Raw genomic sequence first — 20,928 nt, 5'->3', positions numbered from 1 at the left:
GTTTGATTCATACCCTCCTTTTCCACAAACCAGTGAAATTATATCAATTGCAAGTGGGGTGGTAGGAGATGCCACAATTAATTGCTACGATGCTCTTCGAATTGGAAAAGAGGCTATGAATAAAATCGTGGGCCTGCCATTCTCAAGTATCAAGTTGTCGCGCAAAGATCGTGCACTCCCTCTTTCTTCTGTCAGCTCATCGATAAAAATTCACGATGAAAAGGTTGCAGTTGACCCAACATTGCTATTTCAGCGGATGTGTATAAGCAAACGATCAGATGAGGATTTAATGAAATTCTTGGAGTTTGAGTTGGCCCCATTTCCCTTGGCATTGTTTAACGAAAGTGGGATGAGGAAGACAGTAAAATCTGTCCTTTACACGATGTTCGAGCCTACCGACAATGCTGTTCAACTGTCTCATATGAACATAGTAGTGGACGGAGGATTCCTGCTGCATAGAGTAATTTGGCAAAAAGATGCCTCCGTTGCCACCATTTGTAATGGATATATCACCTACGTCAATCACCATTATCCTGGAACCAGACGCACTGTAGTATTTGATGGGTACTCGAACTCAACCAACAGTACGAAATTACAAGAACAGAAACGACGATATAGGCTGAAGAGGTCGGCTGACATAAATTTGACATGGAACACATCGATACCTATGAAACAAGAAGATTTTTTGTCCAATCCGACTAACAAAAGTCAGTTAATTTCCTTACTACAGACAAAACTTCAGGAGTATGGGATACATACTCTGGAGGCCACCGATGATGCTGACGTCCTTATCATAAAAACTGCTATCGAACAATCCACTTACAGTTCTGTGACTGTTGTTGGTGAAGATGTAGACCTCGCTGTTCTTTTGATAGCATCCACTCCTCCCACCAAAGACATCCTGCTGTTAAAACCCGGCCGCGGAAAAACTAAAACAATAGTACTGTCCTCCCAAAAGATGCAGCAGAGTGGATTTGAACATATTCTGTTCTTACATTCATTTACCGGCTGCGACACAACATCCTCAACTTTAAGAAAAAGCAAAGTAGGCTTTTCAAAATTGTACTTAAAGTCAGAAATCGTTAAGAAAGCGGCAGTTGCCTTTTACAACCCCTCTTCCACTCACGCCGAGGTTGAAGAGGCTGGAAAGATGTGCTTTCTCAAATGGTACGGGGCACCAGCAAATCAGACCTCCCTCAACCAATACCGCTTCCAGTCATTCATGAGGTCAGTGGCAAATATTAAGCCTGATATCAGCTCCCTCCCACCAACTGAGGGCGCAGCTAAGCAGCATTCCCGGCGCACCTACCTCCAAGTTCAGCAGTGGCTCGGGAACGAGTTGCCCCCTCAAGAATGGGGTTGGAAACGCCTAGGTGATACACTGGTGCCAATTATAACGGAAGATCCACCAGCACCGGAGGTCCTACTGAAAACGATATTTTGCCGCTGTACCAAGGATTGTGCTAGTGGAAAATGTGGATGTCGTAAAGCAATGCTTAACTGCTCTGCGGCGTGCCTCCACTGCCAAGGAAATTGCCTTAACGGAGTACCTATTTATGGCGAAGAGGAAGATGAAGACGATGAGCCAGAAGTACCGATACTTGCGGACGAAAATTATTTAGATGCAGAACCCTTGCCATGACCCTCACGCCCGAAGAAAATGAAAATTTGAATCTAAAATAATTTTGATAATATTTTTTGTTTTTTTGCATTAACATTCCCTTTGACGTGTAGCAACACATATCACTGCATACAAGCGATAGTTGTGGCTCAGGAATAACAAACACAACTTCTTCTGAAAAAGACAAAATTTTATGAAAAAAGTTTACGCAATTGATGTAACTGTTGACCGGTTCAAAGATATAGTTGCATATATATATATACATATATGTCTTAATTAATTAAATTCTCTACAACTTTCTAAAGAACACTTTTTTTGTGAGGTGAATAGTTTAAACGGTATGATGAAAAAAATTTGAGGTTAAACATTTTTTTTTCTTAATTTTCACTTTTCTCGAGCGTGTAGATAGTAAAGGATTGCGAATTCGAAAAAGGTATATACATGAGAAAGTTGTAGAGAATTTCATAAACTTTAATTCTTATTAGAAAAAAGCTCGTACAATACACCGTTTTGGAGATATAAGCGGAAAAATGAAAAATGGAACTCTTCTTGCGTTTGCCTTCCTCCACCACCCCCCACCCGTCCGGCTCACCACCTAGACGTCAGGACTTTTAGTATGTTTACTTTCTAAGCACCCTGAACGAGTTTCTGGAGAAATCGCTTAGGTCCCTGCTCACGCACTCTACACCCCCTTTATTCACTGGCCTAATACCTATATATATAATTTTAGCCCGATCCATTCATAAATAGAATTTTAAAAAATCAAAACCTATGACCCCTTGTTTTGACAGCTGTCAAATTTGACAGCTGTCAAGAAAATGTATTGTCATTGGGTCTGAACCTACATGCCAAATTTCAATCTCTTACAATAAAAGGAAGTGGTTCTAATTTGGCTTACAAGATTTGGCCCAAACAAACATACACATAGTACATACACTTAGATAGTTGTTGATACAAAGCTTATAAAAATGGCCTTGCAATGAAAAGGGGACACTAAATGTAAAAATGGTCCTTGGCATTGAAGCCTCAAAAAGTAAGTGGTCTTTATGTTTTGGCTCTAAATATAAGAAAAAGATTAAAATCTTCAATAATACGGCCCTACACGTCACCGGTGGAGGTTATGCATCGACTGAATGAGGCTGACTGTCGCTCGCTTAATTCAGTTAAGCATCGTCGGAGTGGGGCGTTTTAAATTCGAGCGTGGGAAAAATTGGCGAGTGTCCAAGCTATATTATTCTGTAAGCTGTGACAATGTCAGGAAATAAATAAATAAATGCCGGCACTTGAGATATTTTTACAGCAGAACTACCACCTGAATCCCCAGCGCGAAATTTAAATTCCAGTTGGTCAGCCCGGCGCCCTATATGTCCATAGTTGGCAATAATTATTTTAAAAATCGCGTCCTCGATTACGTAACTAAAAGTTTAATTGATATGAAATAATGATATGAGTACAGAATAATATAGTTACCGTGTCTTACAGCTTAGTCCATATTTTATACATTCTTTTATTCCAGCAGACAAGTCTGTCAAAATTTCAGTAACTTCTTTCTTCGGACATAGCTCATAGCCTATTGTTATAGTTTTTATATGATTCTTGTACAAGGCATTGGCGATAAAAGCGTGGCTAGAGTGTGAAATTCTCTCCTCTTGGTAATATCCTCCGTGAACATGGATAAGAATTGGAGAATCTAAATATGAAATAAATGTAAAGTATTATATTTTTTTTTGTTTTTACATATTTAAAAACTAGTATTGTAAATAAACAAGAATAACTGATTGACTTTTAGGTGAAATGAGGCTAGACCAGGGTCGGACTGAGCCAGAGCGGTCCGGGTGGCATTGCCACTTTAACAGCGCTTTCAGATGGACCGTCCGCGTGTTTTTATATTAATGTGTTTATGTATATGGCCGTCATCCGGACGGAGCATACACGACTCATGTGAAATTGTTCATATAAGCTCATGGTACTTGCTCGAATGGACGTTCCGCTCCATCTGAAAGCGCTGTAAGGATTTTCCCCAAGAGTGGGGTAATGGGAAATGGGATACTATCTGTTGATAATAATATAAATTAATCATTTGCAACTATTTATATTAGAAGATAAACATATTGTAATCGCAAAACATTTTCCGATGCACGTCATCAATCATATCGACATTGACACTAAAGTCTATAAACCTGACTAAATGAAATTTTGACAAAAATGTTTAAATTTGTTGTATAATTTAAGATACCGAGCAGCTCTTTATTTTACTTTATAGACAAATGACTGTAACATATATTTTATTTAGATTAAAGCTGCAAAAATTAGTTTAAACCAAATTTTACTATCGCTATGTTGATCACATTGCACCGTGTCCAGCAATGTTGTCCTTTATTATTTTGACAATTTATTGTCAGTTATTATTTTGTAAAATATCGTGTTGTTGTTCAATCTTCGTGAGTAACTGTCGTTTTTGCCTATTTTCATAGTGTTTTTTTTAAAAAATGCACTTTTAAGCAGAAACAGTTCTTTTATGAACTAAATCTTCGAGTTTTTGTATTGCATTTCTTGAAATGGTGTGTTGAAAATATGTCGAAGCATTTAAACAGTCGAAGCAAAGAGTTTGTAGCTTCCCTGATAAACTATTTTGAACGAGAACTTGTAATATAAAGGTCCTTTATTACCCTTGACTACAGTCAGAGAAGTAAATTTGGTTGATAAGCACATTATACCACTTTCAAAGTTAGTTTTTTATTAAACTCTGTGATTATTAGTTTGTGCATTAAAGCACCCTCTTACTTTTTATTAAAACTTATGGCGTTGTAAGATGTACAGGGTGTCCCATTTTGGTTGAAATGATAAGGTATCTCCGTTATTAGTGAAGATAGAAGGGTGCGGTTTGCACAAACCTGTCTCACTTTTTTGTCAAACGGAAGATGCCGTAAACAAAATTTTCATAGCCCTCTTCGTTTCCGAGCTACAGGGTCTTTTTGAAAATGTTGCAATTTGGGACACCTCCTGTATCTCTGTTATTGTTAAAGCTATCGAGAAGGTGAAAACTGTTTATTGTAGAACTTTTTACTTAGAATACAGTGGCGTAGTCTGTTTTTCTACCAAAAAAATATTTTTGAAAATATGAACTAAAGTTATGTTTTTTTAAATGGAACACCCTGTATATTTATAAATCATATGATCTGTCTTGCCATAAGCTTCTCAAAAATATATATCACTCTATATTTATTTTAACATTACAGAACCAATGAACGCATATTGATAGCCTCCTCCATTCTTGGATTTCGCCGTTCTCGATTTCTGATTTTGGGGATTTTTGAAATACGAAATATATCGTGGGCACTACAACAATGTCGAACACCTGAAAAATGCTTTAATAATTCAAGATTTAGATATTTGCAAATCCATCCCGTTATAAAAAAAAGAAAAATATATTCACAGTTTCAGTGGTATAGTCTGTGAAACGAATAACTTTGAATTTGACAGTTCCCGCGGGCTTTTCTAGTGTTAATTTTATTAGGTTAGCAACTTGCGGCCATGCTGACGCAATGCCGTCTCTAATAGAACAGCCTCGGAGCGAGATTTATGATGTCACGCTAACATAATTATTCCTTATATTTGACTATGGCTGAAATCGTACTCCATAGTCAATGTAGATAGTTTTAGTGTTAAGAATAATAATTTTAAAAAATATGTGGTCATATTTTGACAAGTGTATATTAGTTTATTAATTGCAGTAAACATTATGTGGTGTGTGGTGTGAATATTTTATATGCAATTTTTTGGATTATATTCGACACTATTTTTTTTATATGACACAACATTGATTAAGGCTATAATGTTAGCCGAAACGTTTTTTTTAACCAAAAAAATAATGAAAAACCAAATGAAAACTTAATCAGCGTTTTTCCCGAACCTAAATCCCATGAAAATCAAAAATTTTAGAATAATTTTACATTATAAAATGACAGCGATCTTTATTTCATAGCTATCGCTGACGCATTTTTTTCTATGATATTGTATTATTTGCAAATATAATTTTTCGAACATTGATACTTGCAAAATATATGTACATATAAATTTTGTGAATGCAAATAATAATACATCACTATTAGTATATATAGAATGTTTTTTGTTAAATTAGATCGATTTTCAAACCCCAAAATTTAAAATATATTTTACATTTTACCTATTATCTTATGTACCTATTCATTATTTGTATATTGTAAAACATTTGCTGCATTTGTATGGTTCATAGTTTATTTGCCAAAGTATTTATTACTATAAATAGGTATATATTATATTTATTAACTGTATATTATGTATATTTCATGTAAACTATATCATTTTTAAAATACAAACCAAAAATACGAGGAATAATTATGTTTTCCATGTATTCTATAACATATTTATTAATCCGTATCTAATTAGCGTGACGTCATAAATCTCGCTCGAGGCTGTTCTATTAGAGACGGCATTGGTCTGATATTTAGAAATGTCAAAAGCTGATGACATTTTACCTTTGACAATTATGCCATTTTGAGTTGATTTTTGCAAGAAGAGGAAGAACTGTCACTTGTTTTATTATTTTCCTTTTCTATTACACGAAAGTAAAAAGAGTTACCTATCTGATTCGTTCAGGCACTCAATTTAAAGAATACTTAAAGAATATCAGTAACTTTTTTGACAGAGGGATTTTATATTTGCCATGTTGGTAAAAAATAACGGTCAAAATTCAAAGTTATTCATTTTATAGACTATAACAGTTATTTCAAAAGTAAAATATATCAATCCCAAATAAATTTTAATATGTGTATGACTATTTTAGTAAATACCATTTTGATTTTTTGTTATTTATCACGGCCTACTAATACGAAAATGATATATTTTAAATATTGCAGTAAATAGTGAAAATAAATATAGAGTGATATATATTTTTGAGAAGCTCGTAGCAAGACAGATCATATGATTTATAAATATACAGGGTGTTCCATTTGAAAAAACATAACTTTAGTTCATATTTTCAAAAATATTTTTTTTGTAGAAAAACAGACTACGCCACTGTATTGTACGTAAAAAGTTCTACAATAAGCAGTTTTCGCCTTCTCGATACCTTTAACAATAACAATTGCAAAATTTTTGAACCAAATTGCAAAATTTTTGAACAGACCCTGTAGCTCAGAAATGAAGAGGGCTATGAAAATTTTGTTTGCAGCATCTTCAGTTTGACGAAAAAGTGGGACAGATTTGTGCAAACCGCACCCTTCTATCTTCACTAATAACGGAGATACCCTATGATTTCAACCAAAATGGGACACCCTGTACATCAATAAATAAATAACCCATAATAACGTTTAGAATAATCTTCATAATGGAATAGTTTTTGCCAATATGTAATAAGTAAAATAAGTTATAAAACAAATAAATCAATTAATTACTAAAATATTAGTTATTAAATTAAAAATAAAACGTAAAACTCTTTAAAAAGTGATATGATAAATATATTGTTTGTCAATTTTAAATTAAGATTCATCTCATAAATCCATCACAATCTGGCAGCGCTGTCGCAATCGCTTTTGTCACTCAAAGTTGATCACGTGTATCGGAAATTGTTTTGCGATTACCGTAGTTCCAATTTCTTGAATTATATAAACATATAAGGATCGGGTTCAGCATAAAATTCAACATACATCACACTATTGATTTATTTGAAGCACTATATATGCGGGATTTCCATGATAATTCATATTTGAAAATTTTCATTTTTTAAAAAGTGGTAAAAACCGGGAGTGAATTTAACTTATTGATATATTATTGCTTAAGTATGCATATAGCGAGGTATGTAGAACAAAAGAAGAAATCCGAGAAAAATTATTTTATACAGGAATTTTATTATGGCACGGCCAACATTGCAATATTATAATGCTATATCTCAATTTTTTTTAATGCAATACACACTGTATATTATTTTTAGTATTTTCGATACCTACAGACTTAAAAAGCGCACATTTTTGTATTTAAAATATTTCTAAATTTTTAGCAGTTGCCTTATGTAATATAATTCGCAGTATTATACCGTATGATCGAATAAAAACGGCGTCAGAGATGTCTATGAAATCAAGATCGCTGTCATTTTATATGTAAAATTATATGGGAAATGTCATCGATCGTCATTTTCAAGCCAACTGGACGCCGTTTTTTTCGATAACAGTAAATTTTTATCAAAGCGACCGAGGATATTTTGTCTTATATTTTACTCTGTATGGTAAAATTTTGTTTTTCTACCCATCCTATAAAAATAAAACAAAATGAAATCTCTGTAACAGGTTGCTTTACTTTTTCACTATACGAGTACACAATTTATCTAGAAATGATTCGAATTCGAAAAACTTTACCTGGGGAAGTCCTCTGATGATGCATGGTCCCTCTAAATCATCATATCAATCAACAAGTCACTGCCCACTTTTTAGGTATTTACTTAATACGTTGTAATCAGTAAGACGAGTAATTAAACATGCAATTCACATTAAAAAACGTATATATTAATCAATTAGAGACAAAACAGTGCAATAACCGGCAGAGTTAATTCAAACTGTAATTCAAACTAATACAAATTCCCAAATAATGCAATTCTGCATTTTCAGCCTGTCGCCTAAAATCTCTCGGGCTGATCGGGAAGTGATACATATTTTTAACGAACAGCTTTTAAGGTTTAAATTTACATTTGAGGCTCGCCTCAATACGGTCTTTTTACGCGCTACTACTCCATACACTTTATCTCTCTTCAACTAAAGGTTTTGCCTATGCTTTTTCTTTTCATTCTATATATTTAAGATTCCAGTGAACGCTGTCGCTCCGTCAATGCGATATACCACAATACGCTAGACAAGGAAAGGCGAGAGGCAAACCTCTGCACATATACTTATTAAAGAACAAATGAGATGGATATATATATCGTCGAGTTTGTCGCATATGGGAAAGGAAGCGCGTTTAAAGGAATGCCATCGACGTAGTTTATTGTAGAATAACGGATAAAAAATGCAATTATTATTGATGCAAATAGGGAAAAAAATATAAAATTGTGATTAAAGATGTATCGATTAATACGTGTAATTCTTCAAATGTATTGGTGAGGCACTGCCTCATCTGCCTCATAGGACAAGCCGCCCCTGCTACTGATAGTACTTATTTTATCCATATTGATACAGAAATTTCAACAAAAGACACAAGCAGTTAGAACTTTTTTACGTAAAAATATGCTCTTCATTTGGTTCGAACGACGCATCGATTTTTGTATTGGGGCACTAAGAAATTTCGTATAGGGCGAATTGGGAACAAAATAACATAAAGCTGCGATTAGTCTTAATTGATAGTTTTAAGATAGGTACGTAGAAGGAGCACCAACATAACAATTTTTGGTGAATTCGTTTTTAACCTGAAATAAGTAAATATTTTGCTGTTTATAAAAAAGCTAGTGACAAGACGGATGGATGAAAAATTTTGGACAGTAGCTGTAAAAATTTTTGGTCAGTATTTTGGGCAGTACTGCAAGTATACTGTCGGGTGACTTACATACTAATTCTGAGCAGTCGATTAGACAGTACATAGCTGGGAAGTTGCTACTTAGACAATACTTGTGCAGGACTTTGATGGTACTTAGCCAGACTAGGGCCGGAATTTGTGTACTAGGTAGTGCTGGGGTAGTACAAGGCAGTACTGCAAGTAGTGTCGTCGAGCGGTGTATTTTTGACTAGTTATATTGTGTTGTGCAAATTTTTATTTATTAGCACGCTGTGTTTCTAACGAAGCATGCAAAATATTCCATTTTCGGAAAATCTTCCTGAAATGTACTACACGTAGGTACCATCTAAAAGACGCCGGCTCTTAAAATATCTTAAAATCCAGTCTCTTTATTCACGCTGCAGGTGGTTGCGACACAGTTAGTGGTTTATACAATATCGGACAAATTAAAGTTCTTCAACTTCTAGAGAAGAATCCAGAGCTCAGAAATGCTGTTTCTATATTTTACCATGCAAATGCTGCTAAGGATGATGTCTTGAAAGCTGGTGAGCGCTTTTTAGTATCTCTTTACGGAGAAACTTCAATAATTTCACTAGATGAATTAAGATTTAAAAATTCACAGATTTTGCAACATGCGCAACCATCATAGGCGTATTGAAAATACCAGACACAAAAGTGGGCGCGGCGCGGCGGTGGTCAGCAATCACCTGTTTTTTACATTTTATATTAACTTGTGACGTCATTTGGAAGAGCTCAATAGAAATATAAAAGAACTAAAGCTTGTTTGGAAAGCAATTTGACATTCGTGACGTCAGCACTCCGGCAGTCTAACGTATCGCTAATTGCCATTCGCAGATATATTCCAGATACGTATAGTGAACAAGTGAACCGTTCGCAACGTTAAATAATTTTGATATTTGATTTTTATCGTGATGGCTTTTTATAAAAGTGAAGAATTTAGTAAGAAAAATATTAATGATGAAGATGAACGTGTACGGATTCATGAATGGTCACGATCACGGTCACGACACTATAGAAATGTGAGGTATGTATGTATATACTGTATATATATAGAATTAATGGCATTAATTCACAATAGCACCTCGAACCCACAGTTTCATTATGGAGCCAGATTAAACCAATCAGAATTAGTATTATGTTACCGTAAAAGCCGGAATATTGGTTAAACGTAGGTTACCCACGTAGGAGCCTGAAATATGCAAAAAAGGTCACTTAGGTTAAGTTTAGATTAGGCCTATATTGTTATTAATGCAAAACCAACTAAAACCTAATTTAATATAACCTAAACTCACCCCTTCTTTTGCATATTTCTGGCTATTACCTGGGTATTTTTAGGTTTAACCAATATTCGAACTTACGGTATAAATTTATGGACGGTCCATAAATTTAAATTCGCCGTAATAAAAAATAAGTAATAGTTACTGTAGATAAAAATAAATTAAAATATAGTTCCACGATAATTTAGTTTGCAGCAAACTCTCGAGCCTCGCAGGTCGACGGACGGAACTCAACTGAAACGCTCGCAATCTGCCGATATTCGACAGATTGTAAAAACTGGCAGAAAATATTTGAGAGAGTGCATCTACTCTTTTCCTTCTACTATGATATAAAGCTAACTAATCCATGTTTTATACAGGGTGGTCCGAACTGAATTCCGGAAACTTCGGCAGCACATTCTGCACATATAAAAATAAGTAAAAAAATCGTATAAATGTTTGTCCTAAAATGCTTAGTTTCGGAGATACAGGGTGTAGAAGTTTCATTTTTATTTCGATTTTTTTCAAATAATTTCTGAAGTAACTAAAGACTTATTAGACACGGTCGGTCACTGGTATACCGGGTGTTTTTCAAAACTGGCCGATTCCTACAACTTTTTAATTTTTTTTTATACAAAAAACGATATTTGGTATATATTAAAATATGACATACCTACATCAGGATTTATTCCCGTATTAAATTAATTTCGGCCACTTCCTGTTTCACAGAAAATGACTCGAAATATTGATTTTAAATGGTAACCTTCTTAAGATAACTTTTTTTAAATATAATAATAAATAAATAATATAGTATTTTAAATTTCAATTTAAAGTGCAATGGCTGTGTTCATAACGAAAAATTACTCTAAATACCAAGTATGTGGGCCGAACGTCACGAAAAACATAGACTACCGTAAGATTTTCACTTGATTAAAATTTTGTAGTTTTTTTTGGTTTTAACACAGCCATTCGTTTTTTAATCGCAAATGTCAAAAGTTGACATCTGATATATCATTCTATTCAGAATGTAATTATCAAATAAAGTAAAAAAAATTGAGGGAACCATTTAAAAATCAAAAGATGTAATAATTTTCGGTGACCTAAACTAATTAAATACGTCAATCAATCCCGATTTATGTCATATACTAACATACAAAATCTCATTTTTTTTCTGAAAAATTAAAAAACTTTTAGTTGTGATCAACTGACTAATTTTATTTATGAAATAATGCCTCCGAGAATGCCTCTTAATATCTTATACACTGCCGCATGCCGGCACGAAAAACGGCTACCTTAAAATTTTGATGTATTTTAAAGTTTATACAGGATGTCAAAAAATAGTGCATCTAACTTCTGTGGGCGATTCTGCAGATAAAAATAAAACAAAAAGTCCCTATAAACATATGTCCTAAAATGCTTCCCGAAGAAGTTACATCTTTCGAAATGTTAAATAAAAATAACATATTTAGTTTATTTTTTTGAACATTGGTAAACCGTTTTTCCTGAAATTCGGTACTTTTACAGACATTTTAATGCCAAAGCGAATGGCGATCGTGTAAATTCTTGTAAGACCCCTGAAAGAGTATTTCCTCTAGGGTAGATAATACTACTGATAGTACTTATTTTATCCTTATTGATACAGAAATTTCAACAAAAGACACAAGCAGTTAGAACTTTCTACGTAAAATATGCTCTTCATTTGGTTCGAACGACGCATCGATTTTTGTATTGGGGCACTAAGAAATTTCCTTGGAACAAAAAAATTGGGGAACAAAAATAACATAAAGCTGCGATTAGTCTTAATTGATAGTTTTAAGGGTCCTGTTGAACATACTAAAAGTCCCCATGCCTGCCATAAGGGGAACATTGTCAAAATGGCGCCGCCATCTTGGATTTTTAGCATTTTTTTCTAAATTGGCCATTTATTCAAAAACTTTTAATTTTTAAAGAAAATATGTTAGAAGAGAAATGAAAGACCGATAAAATTTCTAAAATAGGAGGTACCTTCGAGGTTCCTAGGTAGCACCGTTAACAAGATAGGTACGTAGAAGGAGCACCAACATAACAATTTTTGGCGAATTTTCGTTTTTAACCTGAAATAAATAAATATTTTGCTGTTTATAAAAAGGCTAGTGAAAAGATCGATGGATGAACAATTTTGGACCGTAGCTATAAAAATTTTTGGTCAGTACATTAGGCAGTACTGCAAGTATACTGTCGGGTGCTTACATACTAATTCTGAGCAGTCGATTAGACAGTAGATAGCTGGGAAGTTTCTACTTAGGCAATACTTGTGCAGGACTTTGATGGTACTTAGCCAGACTAGGGGGCCGGAATTTGTGTACTAGGCCAGGTAGTGCTGGGGTAGTACAAGGCAGTACTGCAAGTAGTGTCGTCGAGCGGTGTATTTTTGACTAGTTATATTGTGTCGTGCAAATTTTATTTAGCACGCTGTGTTTCTAATGAAGCATGCAAAATATTCCATTTCGGAAAATCTTCCTGAAATGTACTACACGTAGGTACCATCTAAAAGACGCCGGTTCTTAAAATATCTTAAAATCCAGTCTCTTTATTCACGCTGCAGGTGGTTGCGACACAGTTAGTGGTTTATACAATATCGGACAAATTAAAAGTTCTTCAACTCTAGACGAAGAATCCAGAGCTAAGAAATGCCGTTTCTATATTTTACCATGCAAATACTGCTAAGGATGATGTCTTGAAAGCTGGTGAGCGCTTTTTAGTATCTCTTTTCGGAGAAACTTCAATAATTTCACTAGATGAATTATTATGATTTAAAAATACAATGCTATAACCGCTAGACAAAATCTTAGCACAAACTCCAATTTGGCTGCTCTTCCTCCCACCACAGATGCCGCAAAATTCCATATCTTTAGAATTTATAACCAAATACAAGAATGGTTAGGCTACTCTCTTGATCCGTTGGAGTGGGGATGGAATGATGCAAATAATGAGCTTTATCCCATTTTAATGGAACAAGAAGTAGCTCCCGAATTTATTTTAAAGATGATTTTTTGTGACTGCAAAACCTCATGCACAAAGCAATGCAGCTGTAAAAAATCTAGCATTTTTTGCTCAAATTTATGCGGATTTTGCCAAGGAAACTCTTGCGATAATGTCCCCGAATTAAATCCGATGAATGATATCGAGCCTGAGGAAGATGTAGATACCTTAGTTTTTAGTTATATTTTTTGTATGTATAGCGACAAAATAAACGTGTTAACTGGTGTTCTTCAGAAGTACCCAGTCTTTTTACGTTTTCTTTCCTCGACTATTTCAAAATCGGGATAGATTCGCTGTTCCTATATACAAACGAGGGTATGATCAAAAATTAATATGATCAAAAACTAATTAGCTTCGAATTTTTTATTAGTTTTCATGCAAAATCGAGAGATCAACAACTGTAGGCAGTAGTGATACACCATATTTTGGGCAGTACTATATAGGCACCACTGCAAATATTGTTAGGCGGTTTAGATATTTTTGACCAATTATAAGTTGTGAATAACTATTTACTCTTCGGAGTAATAATATACATTAGATCATAAGGATATTGTGTACTCGCCAGTTGTTGGGTAGTACTTGGTCAGTGCTAGATAGTATTGCAAGTACTATCGGACGGTGCATAGATTTTTGTCTAAATGTTTACCTGTCGAGCAAAACGGAAAATTATTCAAGTTATTTTAGTTTAAATTTTTTAAAATTTGTAGTAAATCGATATGTCAGTGGTACTTCAAGAGACATATATCTTGATAATTAAATAAACTAATTACCAAGTTATATAATAATATCGCCATATTGTTTTTTCTCATGCTGACATAAATGTGAGAAAATTTTATCCAGTTTGTATGTTAATGGAAATACTTGCTTTGCTTTATCATCACCATTACAAATGATTAATTCGACGCGAACGAAGTCGCTGGTACACGCTAGTTATTAAATAAAATATTGGGGATGGTACGATTTTATTTTAATTTTAGAGTTGTAATAACAATAATTATTTATGCATGTTCTAATTTGCACATGGGAAAATTGCTAGTCCTCCCCCCCCCCAAAAAAATTCACAGATTTTGCAACATGCGCAACCATCATAGGCGTATTGAAAATACCAGATACAATTCGGCGGTTGTCGGCAATCACCTGGTTTTTTTACATTTTATATTAATTTGTGACGTCATTTGGAAGAGCTAAATAGAAATATAAAGAACTAAACCTTGTTTGGAAAGCAATTTGACATTCGTGACGTCACCACTCCGGCAGTCTATGGTGCGTCCAGACCTGACGAGCCGAGCGCGAGACGAGAGCAAGACAAGAGCGAGACAAGAGCGAGACGAGAGCGAGACGTTTTCTATCCATTTTTTACGCCAACCTGCCACGAGACAAGCCGAGTGGGATCATAGTGAAAGAAAGCCAAACACATATTAAATTGCAATTGAATATAACAAACGATGGCCAAATAATAACGCATACAGTAATAAATTTTTGTATCTTTAATATGATATTCGGTCTTTAACATGGTATTCATCGTAGGTTTTCCCCTTTTTGGCTGTTTTCCCCTTTATCCCTTACACGACGTTTTTGACATAATACGTTGTTTAACGTTTTTAGAACAAAATGTTAAATAAAAAATTGGCGCCGGGAGGCACGTATAGCCGCCCATACTAAAATATGTTAATATCTCGAAAACTGCGACTTTAACTGATTTTGATGTTATTACAAACTAGGTTTTTCCCGCGACTACGTTCGCGTTACACCTCGAATAGTTCATGCATTGATTTAAATGATTTTCTTTGTATATAGAGCTAGTGAGCCTTACAAATGCCCTATTTAAACTATGTTTTTAAGAGTTTTAGAGCTACTCGTATTTCATATGAAAGTTATCAATTGTCGATTTTCTGGATATTATACAGGGCAAGTCTTGAATAAGTGCAAATATTTTCAGGGCTGGTAGATCTCGATAAAAAAAACATATTTTCTCTTTACCGTTTTTCAAATAACTCCAAAATAACTGAGTTATTTTACTTTAAAAATTTTCCAAAAAAAATATTTTTTGCTTAAATTTTGAGAACCACTGCAGCTTTTCGGGTTTTTCTGTCTTGTAAATTTAATCTACTACCTATCTATGTTGCCATATTATCAAGAAATTATGGTTTTTAACTAAAAACTAAAAAAATTCCAAAAGGTTTTTCAAAAAATTCCAAATTTCCAAAAAAAATTTCGCGAAAAAACTCATAATCGTGTTTCTGGGGTCAAATATACCTACTACCGCTAAGAATAATTGCACTTATTTAGACTCGCTCGACAAAAATGATATTATTTTTCAAAATAAAAATACTAAATCACCACAATACACCAAAACACTTTTACTTTTACACTGGGCGCGCGTTTCGCTAACCATGTTAGCATCATCAGCAGATGATTATAAACTCAATCTGCTGATGATGCTAGCATGAATAACTGCCCATCAGCAAAAGTACATATGACGACTAGTAATTTTATTTGCTGTCAACAACACCGAGGTTCCAACCCTCAACTGTAATTGTTATTTTTGACTTATTACATATTTTTACTTAAAATTTATAAAAAGCCGTCAATATTCCAAGAGCATTTTTATTCTCTTTAAATATTATTATGTACTTAAGAAAATTCGAAAATATAAAAACCGTTTTTTATTTTTTCATCGCCTGTATATGACTTTATGACACACTTTGTATACCAAAAATAAAATTTTTGATTAGAGCCGTCTGAAATAAAAAATCTTAATAATTCTAGAAGTTATCGAAATCAAAGTATTTCAAAGAAGTTCAATTTTGGCCACAAAATGTTTTTGAAATCTTGCTTTTTTAACACTTTTTTTCAATTTTTTCTAACTACTTCCATTGACTGAAACTAATTATGTATGCTTGGATAGAGGGTGGATGGTGATCTTCCAGGGCGGTTTTTTTTTCTTATTTATATATACCGTCCTGGTCATTTAATTACTGTGTATAGGATTTTAATGGATACGACAGAGAATAATACAATTGACCGGTTGATAGAGAGAGACGCAAAATAAAAGGGGGGATACAGTGTTGCCGGTTCGTAAACGTGTAGGCAGGATTAAGAATGAGCATGGTGGGAGCACAAATCGACTCCGATACCGATGATAAATAAAGAATAAAGGTCAGAGGTATCTCTATTTATAGTATTTTTATCGGTATTAAAATTTTCCCTCTTTATAGTTTTTCTAAAAATAAGTAGTTTTTGAATAAAGACCAGATTAAGAAAAAAATGTCATAAATACAAGATGGCGGCGTCATTTTGACAATGTTCCCCTAGTGGGAGATATGGGGACTTTTAGTGTCATCACAATCATAAAATTAATCTCCTGATTTCGCTAATACTAAAATCGAAGCATCGAAGCCTTTAAACGCAAATATCTTGAAAACCGTTTACCGTTTTGGACTAAACGAACAGCACCTTTTTTGCGTAAAAAAGTCCTAGCTTGAATTCTCATTTGTTGAAATTAGTGTAATTATAAGGATAAAAACCGTATTTTTTGTTTGATCATACGAAATATACCGGGTGCTATAAATTCGGGGTACGAGCATTGGTAACTCGGTAACCGTAATAGATACGAACTTGGTTAAATTGGGGCAAAGTTGCCACTTTGAGATGTTCACAAAGATGCCACCAAAAAAGTTTTCAAAATTTCAAGGATTGCTGAGTTTTTTAGAAAAAACGGATTTTTTTGAAAATCAATTTTATTTTTTCCTGTCGTTACTTTTTACAAAAAAAAACTAATTGCGCATTCTCATAGCCACTTTATTAGTGCTATCTGACAGTATTTTTAGATTTTCAAATTAGGTGATAATTTGTGAGATACAGAAGCCCACTTAATTTTTTTAAATACGGACCTGCATTTTTTAGTTCAGTTTTTGAAAGAACTCGGTCTCCTGAGTACAATGATGTGCCACACTTTATACTTTTTTTTTTGTTTCGGACATTTGGACACAATTTATTTAAACTAATTTCAAGTCCAGCTCTGATTTTTTAAATATTTAATCTATTCATCGTTACATTGTTGATAAGCCTTCAAACTTATCAATGACGTGGGGTAAAACATTGAATATGGAAAATCAAATGCAATAAAAAATCCAAACCAAATCAATATATTTTAACATTTACAATAAAGAGTAGGTACAAAATAAATTCAGAAATATTAAGGCGCATTATCACGACTCGTGTACTTGACAAACATTTGTTATTGGTATACAGGGTATACACGGTGCGTCGGGCATCTATACAGAATTTTTAAGTTATTTATTATAGGAACTACGCCGTACTCCTGCCAGACCCTGTATAATAAAAATACTTGCCAAGTCGTGAATACGAGTCGTGAAAACGCGCCATAAGAAGATATCTTCAAAGAGCTGTAAATAAAATTGAACGAATAATAAATTTGTGCAATAGGAAGGGTGGTAACCCTTTCAAACATGTAGAGCACTAGAAAATAGTTTGTATAAGTTGATTTATTTATAATAACTACGATGAATATTAAGCATATTATTAGATCGTACAATGAGATTTCAAATTCACAATAAAAAGAAGTTAAAGATAATATCTTTAAATTGCTGACCTGTATATTATTTATTTGAATCTTTCAATCAGCTCGATTTTCCTAATTCAATGTTAATATTATATAATCAGATTAAGTAATTTAAATTTAAAAAACCAGAGTCAGACTTGAAATTATTTAAAATTATAATTAAATAGTTTTGTTGTTGTTAAGGTACCCAAAACAAAAGAAAAGTATAAAGTGTGGCATATCATTGTACTCAGGAGACCGGGTTTTTTCAAAACCTGAAATAAAAAATGCAGGACCGTATTTAAAAAAATTAAGTTGGCCTCTGTATCCCAAAAATTGTCAGCTAATTTCAAAATCTAAAAATCCTATTAGACAGCCCTAATTAAGTGGCTATGAGAATGAGCAATTAGTTTTTTGATTTTTTAAAAAGCAACAACAGGAAAAAATAAAATTGATTTTCAAAAAAAATACGGTTTTTTCCAAAAACTCAGCAATCCTTGAAATTTTTATAACTTTTTTATGGCATCTTGGTGAACATCCCAGGCGCAACTTTGCCCCAATTCAACCTTCTTCGTATCTATTACGGTTTCCGAGATACCAATGCTCGTACTTCGAATTTGTAGCACCCTGTATAGTACCAATAAAAGAATTTTGATTTTTGTTGTTTATTCTATGTTTAACACGAATAAATTTTAATCAATTCAATACAAACGTGGATTTATCATCCAAAAATATGTTCGTCAAACGTATTACAGAAATCAAATAAGCCTTGTCACGAATTTGCCTATTAGGTTGCGTATCTTCCCAATTCTTTCAATCAATGATGTTAGTGCCTTCTTGAAAACAGAAAATCTCCAACAAAAATAAATCTGTTGAGATGAAACAAAAAATAAACTATCCAGAAAAGATGTGCTCAGATGATAAAATGATATTTGAATTCTTTGCTTTGTTAACATATTCCACAGGGTGTATCAAACTTTCACCAAAATATCAATATTTTATTTTCTCTCGTATAATTGACAGATGGGAACTTTTATTTTTAATTTAGAGGGAGATACTAAAAAGTCAAATAATTTAGCTAAAATTTGTTTAAAAAATCATCAAAATCGGCGCACTATAACAAACTATGTTAAATTTTAAAATATATCAAAATTTTAAGGTGCCTATTTTTCGTGTAAATATTTTTCGTAAAAATATTTTATAAAAGTGAGTGAGTGATACTTACCATTTTCCAAATCAGTTCCAATAATGTTATATTTTTCCCTAGGTCCACATCCATACTGTACGTCTAATTTACATGGTATAGTTCGTAGTAACTCTTCACTTTCTGAAAAAAAGAGTTAGAAATGATTCGATTGAAAATTAGAAAAATATAGAAGCAAAGATATAAAAATATAAAAACGATATCTATAAATAACTATCCTCAATTGAGTAAATAAAAGACACGTATTCTCACAATCTTATATTAAACAAATTGGAAATTGTGTTTGTAGTTTGAAGACCGCTAAGTATTCTTCTTACAGTAATTCCATTGACCACCACCATAATAACTGTCCTAATGTAATTCATTATTGTTGAAGTAATTACTCTGTAACTCTGTTAAATTTTGCTCGTATTCAATAAGGACAACGGCGTTTGCACAATAATCTTCTAAAGTAAGTACCATATTCAATCGTTGGCAAAGACCATTGGTATACAAAATGTAATTGTCAATATCACATTATGAGGAAAATTACAACAACTTTCGTTGCACGTCACATGCGTCGTCTTATGGAGTTTGCTGGTGGTCGTATTATGATGTGCAACGAAAGTTATTTTAATTTCCCTTTAGTCACCTACGCCGCCTTATTATATTAAAAAATAATATCAAATAGTAAATAATTGAAAAAAATGCAAATTATTGGTGGCAACAGATAAGAACGTCACTTTCGCTCTTAAAAAATAACCAGCCAGAAAGCAAAATGCTCGGAAGACACGATTCTGACCGAAAAATAACGTTTTAGGAAAATTTGTTCACGAAATTATTGCACAGGGTGTTTTAAAGATAGTGTAAAAAACAAACCCTTAAATTAACCCTGTACAAGGTGGCGCCTCTCATACGCCGCGGAAGCTCCAAGGAGAACGGTAGTTTATATCGAAATGAGATTTTGGCAGCATATGTAGGTTAACTGGAAGCATTTTATAAAAATATATAGAATTATACAGGGTGTCCCCAAAAAAGTTACACATCAAAGTTGTGTTTTTTCTAATGGAACCACACCTTATATATTAATTGATTTTCGGATTCTAGGAAAAAAATAAAGGTGAGTTTTATTAAAGAAGCATATACCTAAAATCTAAGGATTTTGACATATTTCACATTTAGTGAAAATGAAGAGTAAATTTTAAATTTCGATAACAGCTACCTAAATTTTAGTTGACCTTGTATAGCCTGATATTTAATTACAGTAACCATTGTATGGTAAACCAAATTGAAATTTGACCCGAAAAGTTATACAGGGTGAGACAAAATGAATATGGAACATTAGTCACTTTTAAAAGCAAGTTACTCTTTTATTTTAAATAGAACACCCAGTATATTATTCCGGTGTTCAATGGGGAATTTATATATCTTCAAAATATTATTAACGTTGCCTAACTCTCAGACAAAGATTTTCCTAGATATTTTGCGTAAGTAGACCTTTATTATTTAAAAAAATCTGGGGGGGTGGCTGTGATATACCTTGTGTTAAGTAAAATACTCAACGGTAATAAAAAGATACACGTAAAACATATTTTAATTATTACACAATTAAAACTAGATATAAACCTAAAATTGAAAATAGATGAAATCAAATGCTCAAAATGCTTCCTTTCCTGTTAACTGCATAAAATGATTGTCTTTTCAAAAGGATCTTTTCATTTTACACGGCATATGTGGAGGTCTA

The 20,928-nt window shown here is 33.3% G+C and overlaps 1 protein-coding gene across 2 annotated transcripts in view; it reads right to left on the bottom strand.

Moving 5' to 3' along the window:
* LOC115883924 (kynurenine formamidase-like) overlaps nucleotides 1-20,928 on the bottom strand; it is a 48,834-nt gene that overhangs the window by 19,895 nt on the left and 8,011 nt on the right. Inside the window, exons 2-3 of one of the 2 annotated variants that reach the window (XM_030902355.1) lie at nucleotides 19,227-19,328; nucleotides 3,102-3,311 (exon numbers count right to left, since the gene is read on the bottom strand). In XM_030902355.1, the coding sequence (XP_030758215.1) occupies nucleotides 3,102-3,311; nucleotides 19,227-19,328 (312 nt within the window). Of the gene's footprint in view, nucleotides 1-3,091; nucleotides 3,312-19,226; nucleotides 19,329-20,928 lie in introns of both variants that reach the window. The other variant, XM_030902354.1, reaches the window with a different exon arrangement.

This window comes from Sitophilus oryzae, unplaced genomic scaffold (assembly GCF_002938485.1).
Source record: "Sitophilus oryzae breed Bouriz unplaced genomic scaffold, Soryzae_2.0 scaffold_2006_pilon_pilon, whole genome shotgun sequence".
Lineage (NCBI taxonomy): Eukaryota > Metazoa > Arthropoda > Insecta > Coleoptera > Curculionidae > Sitophilus > Sitophilus oryzae.
Note: the sequence above shows the minus strand (reverse complement) of the source record. Positions and strands in the feature narration are given on the sequence as shown.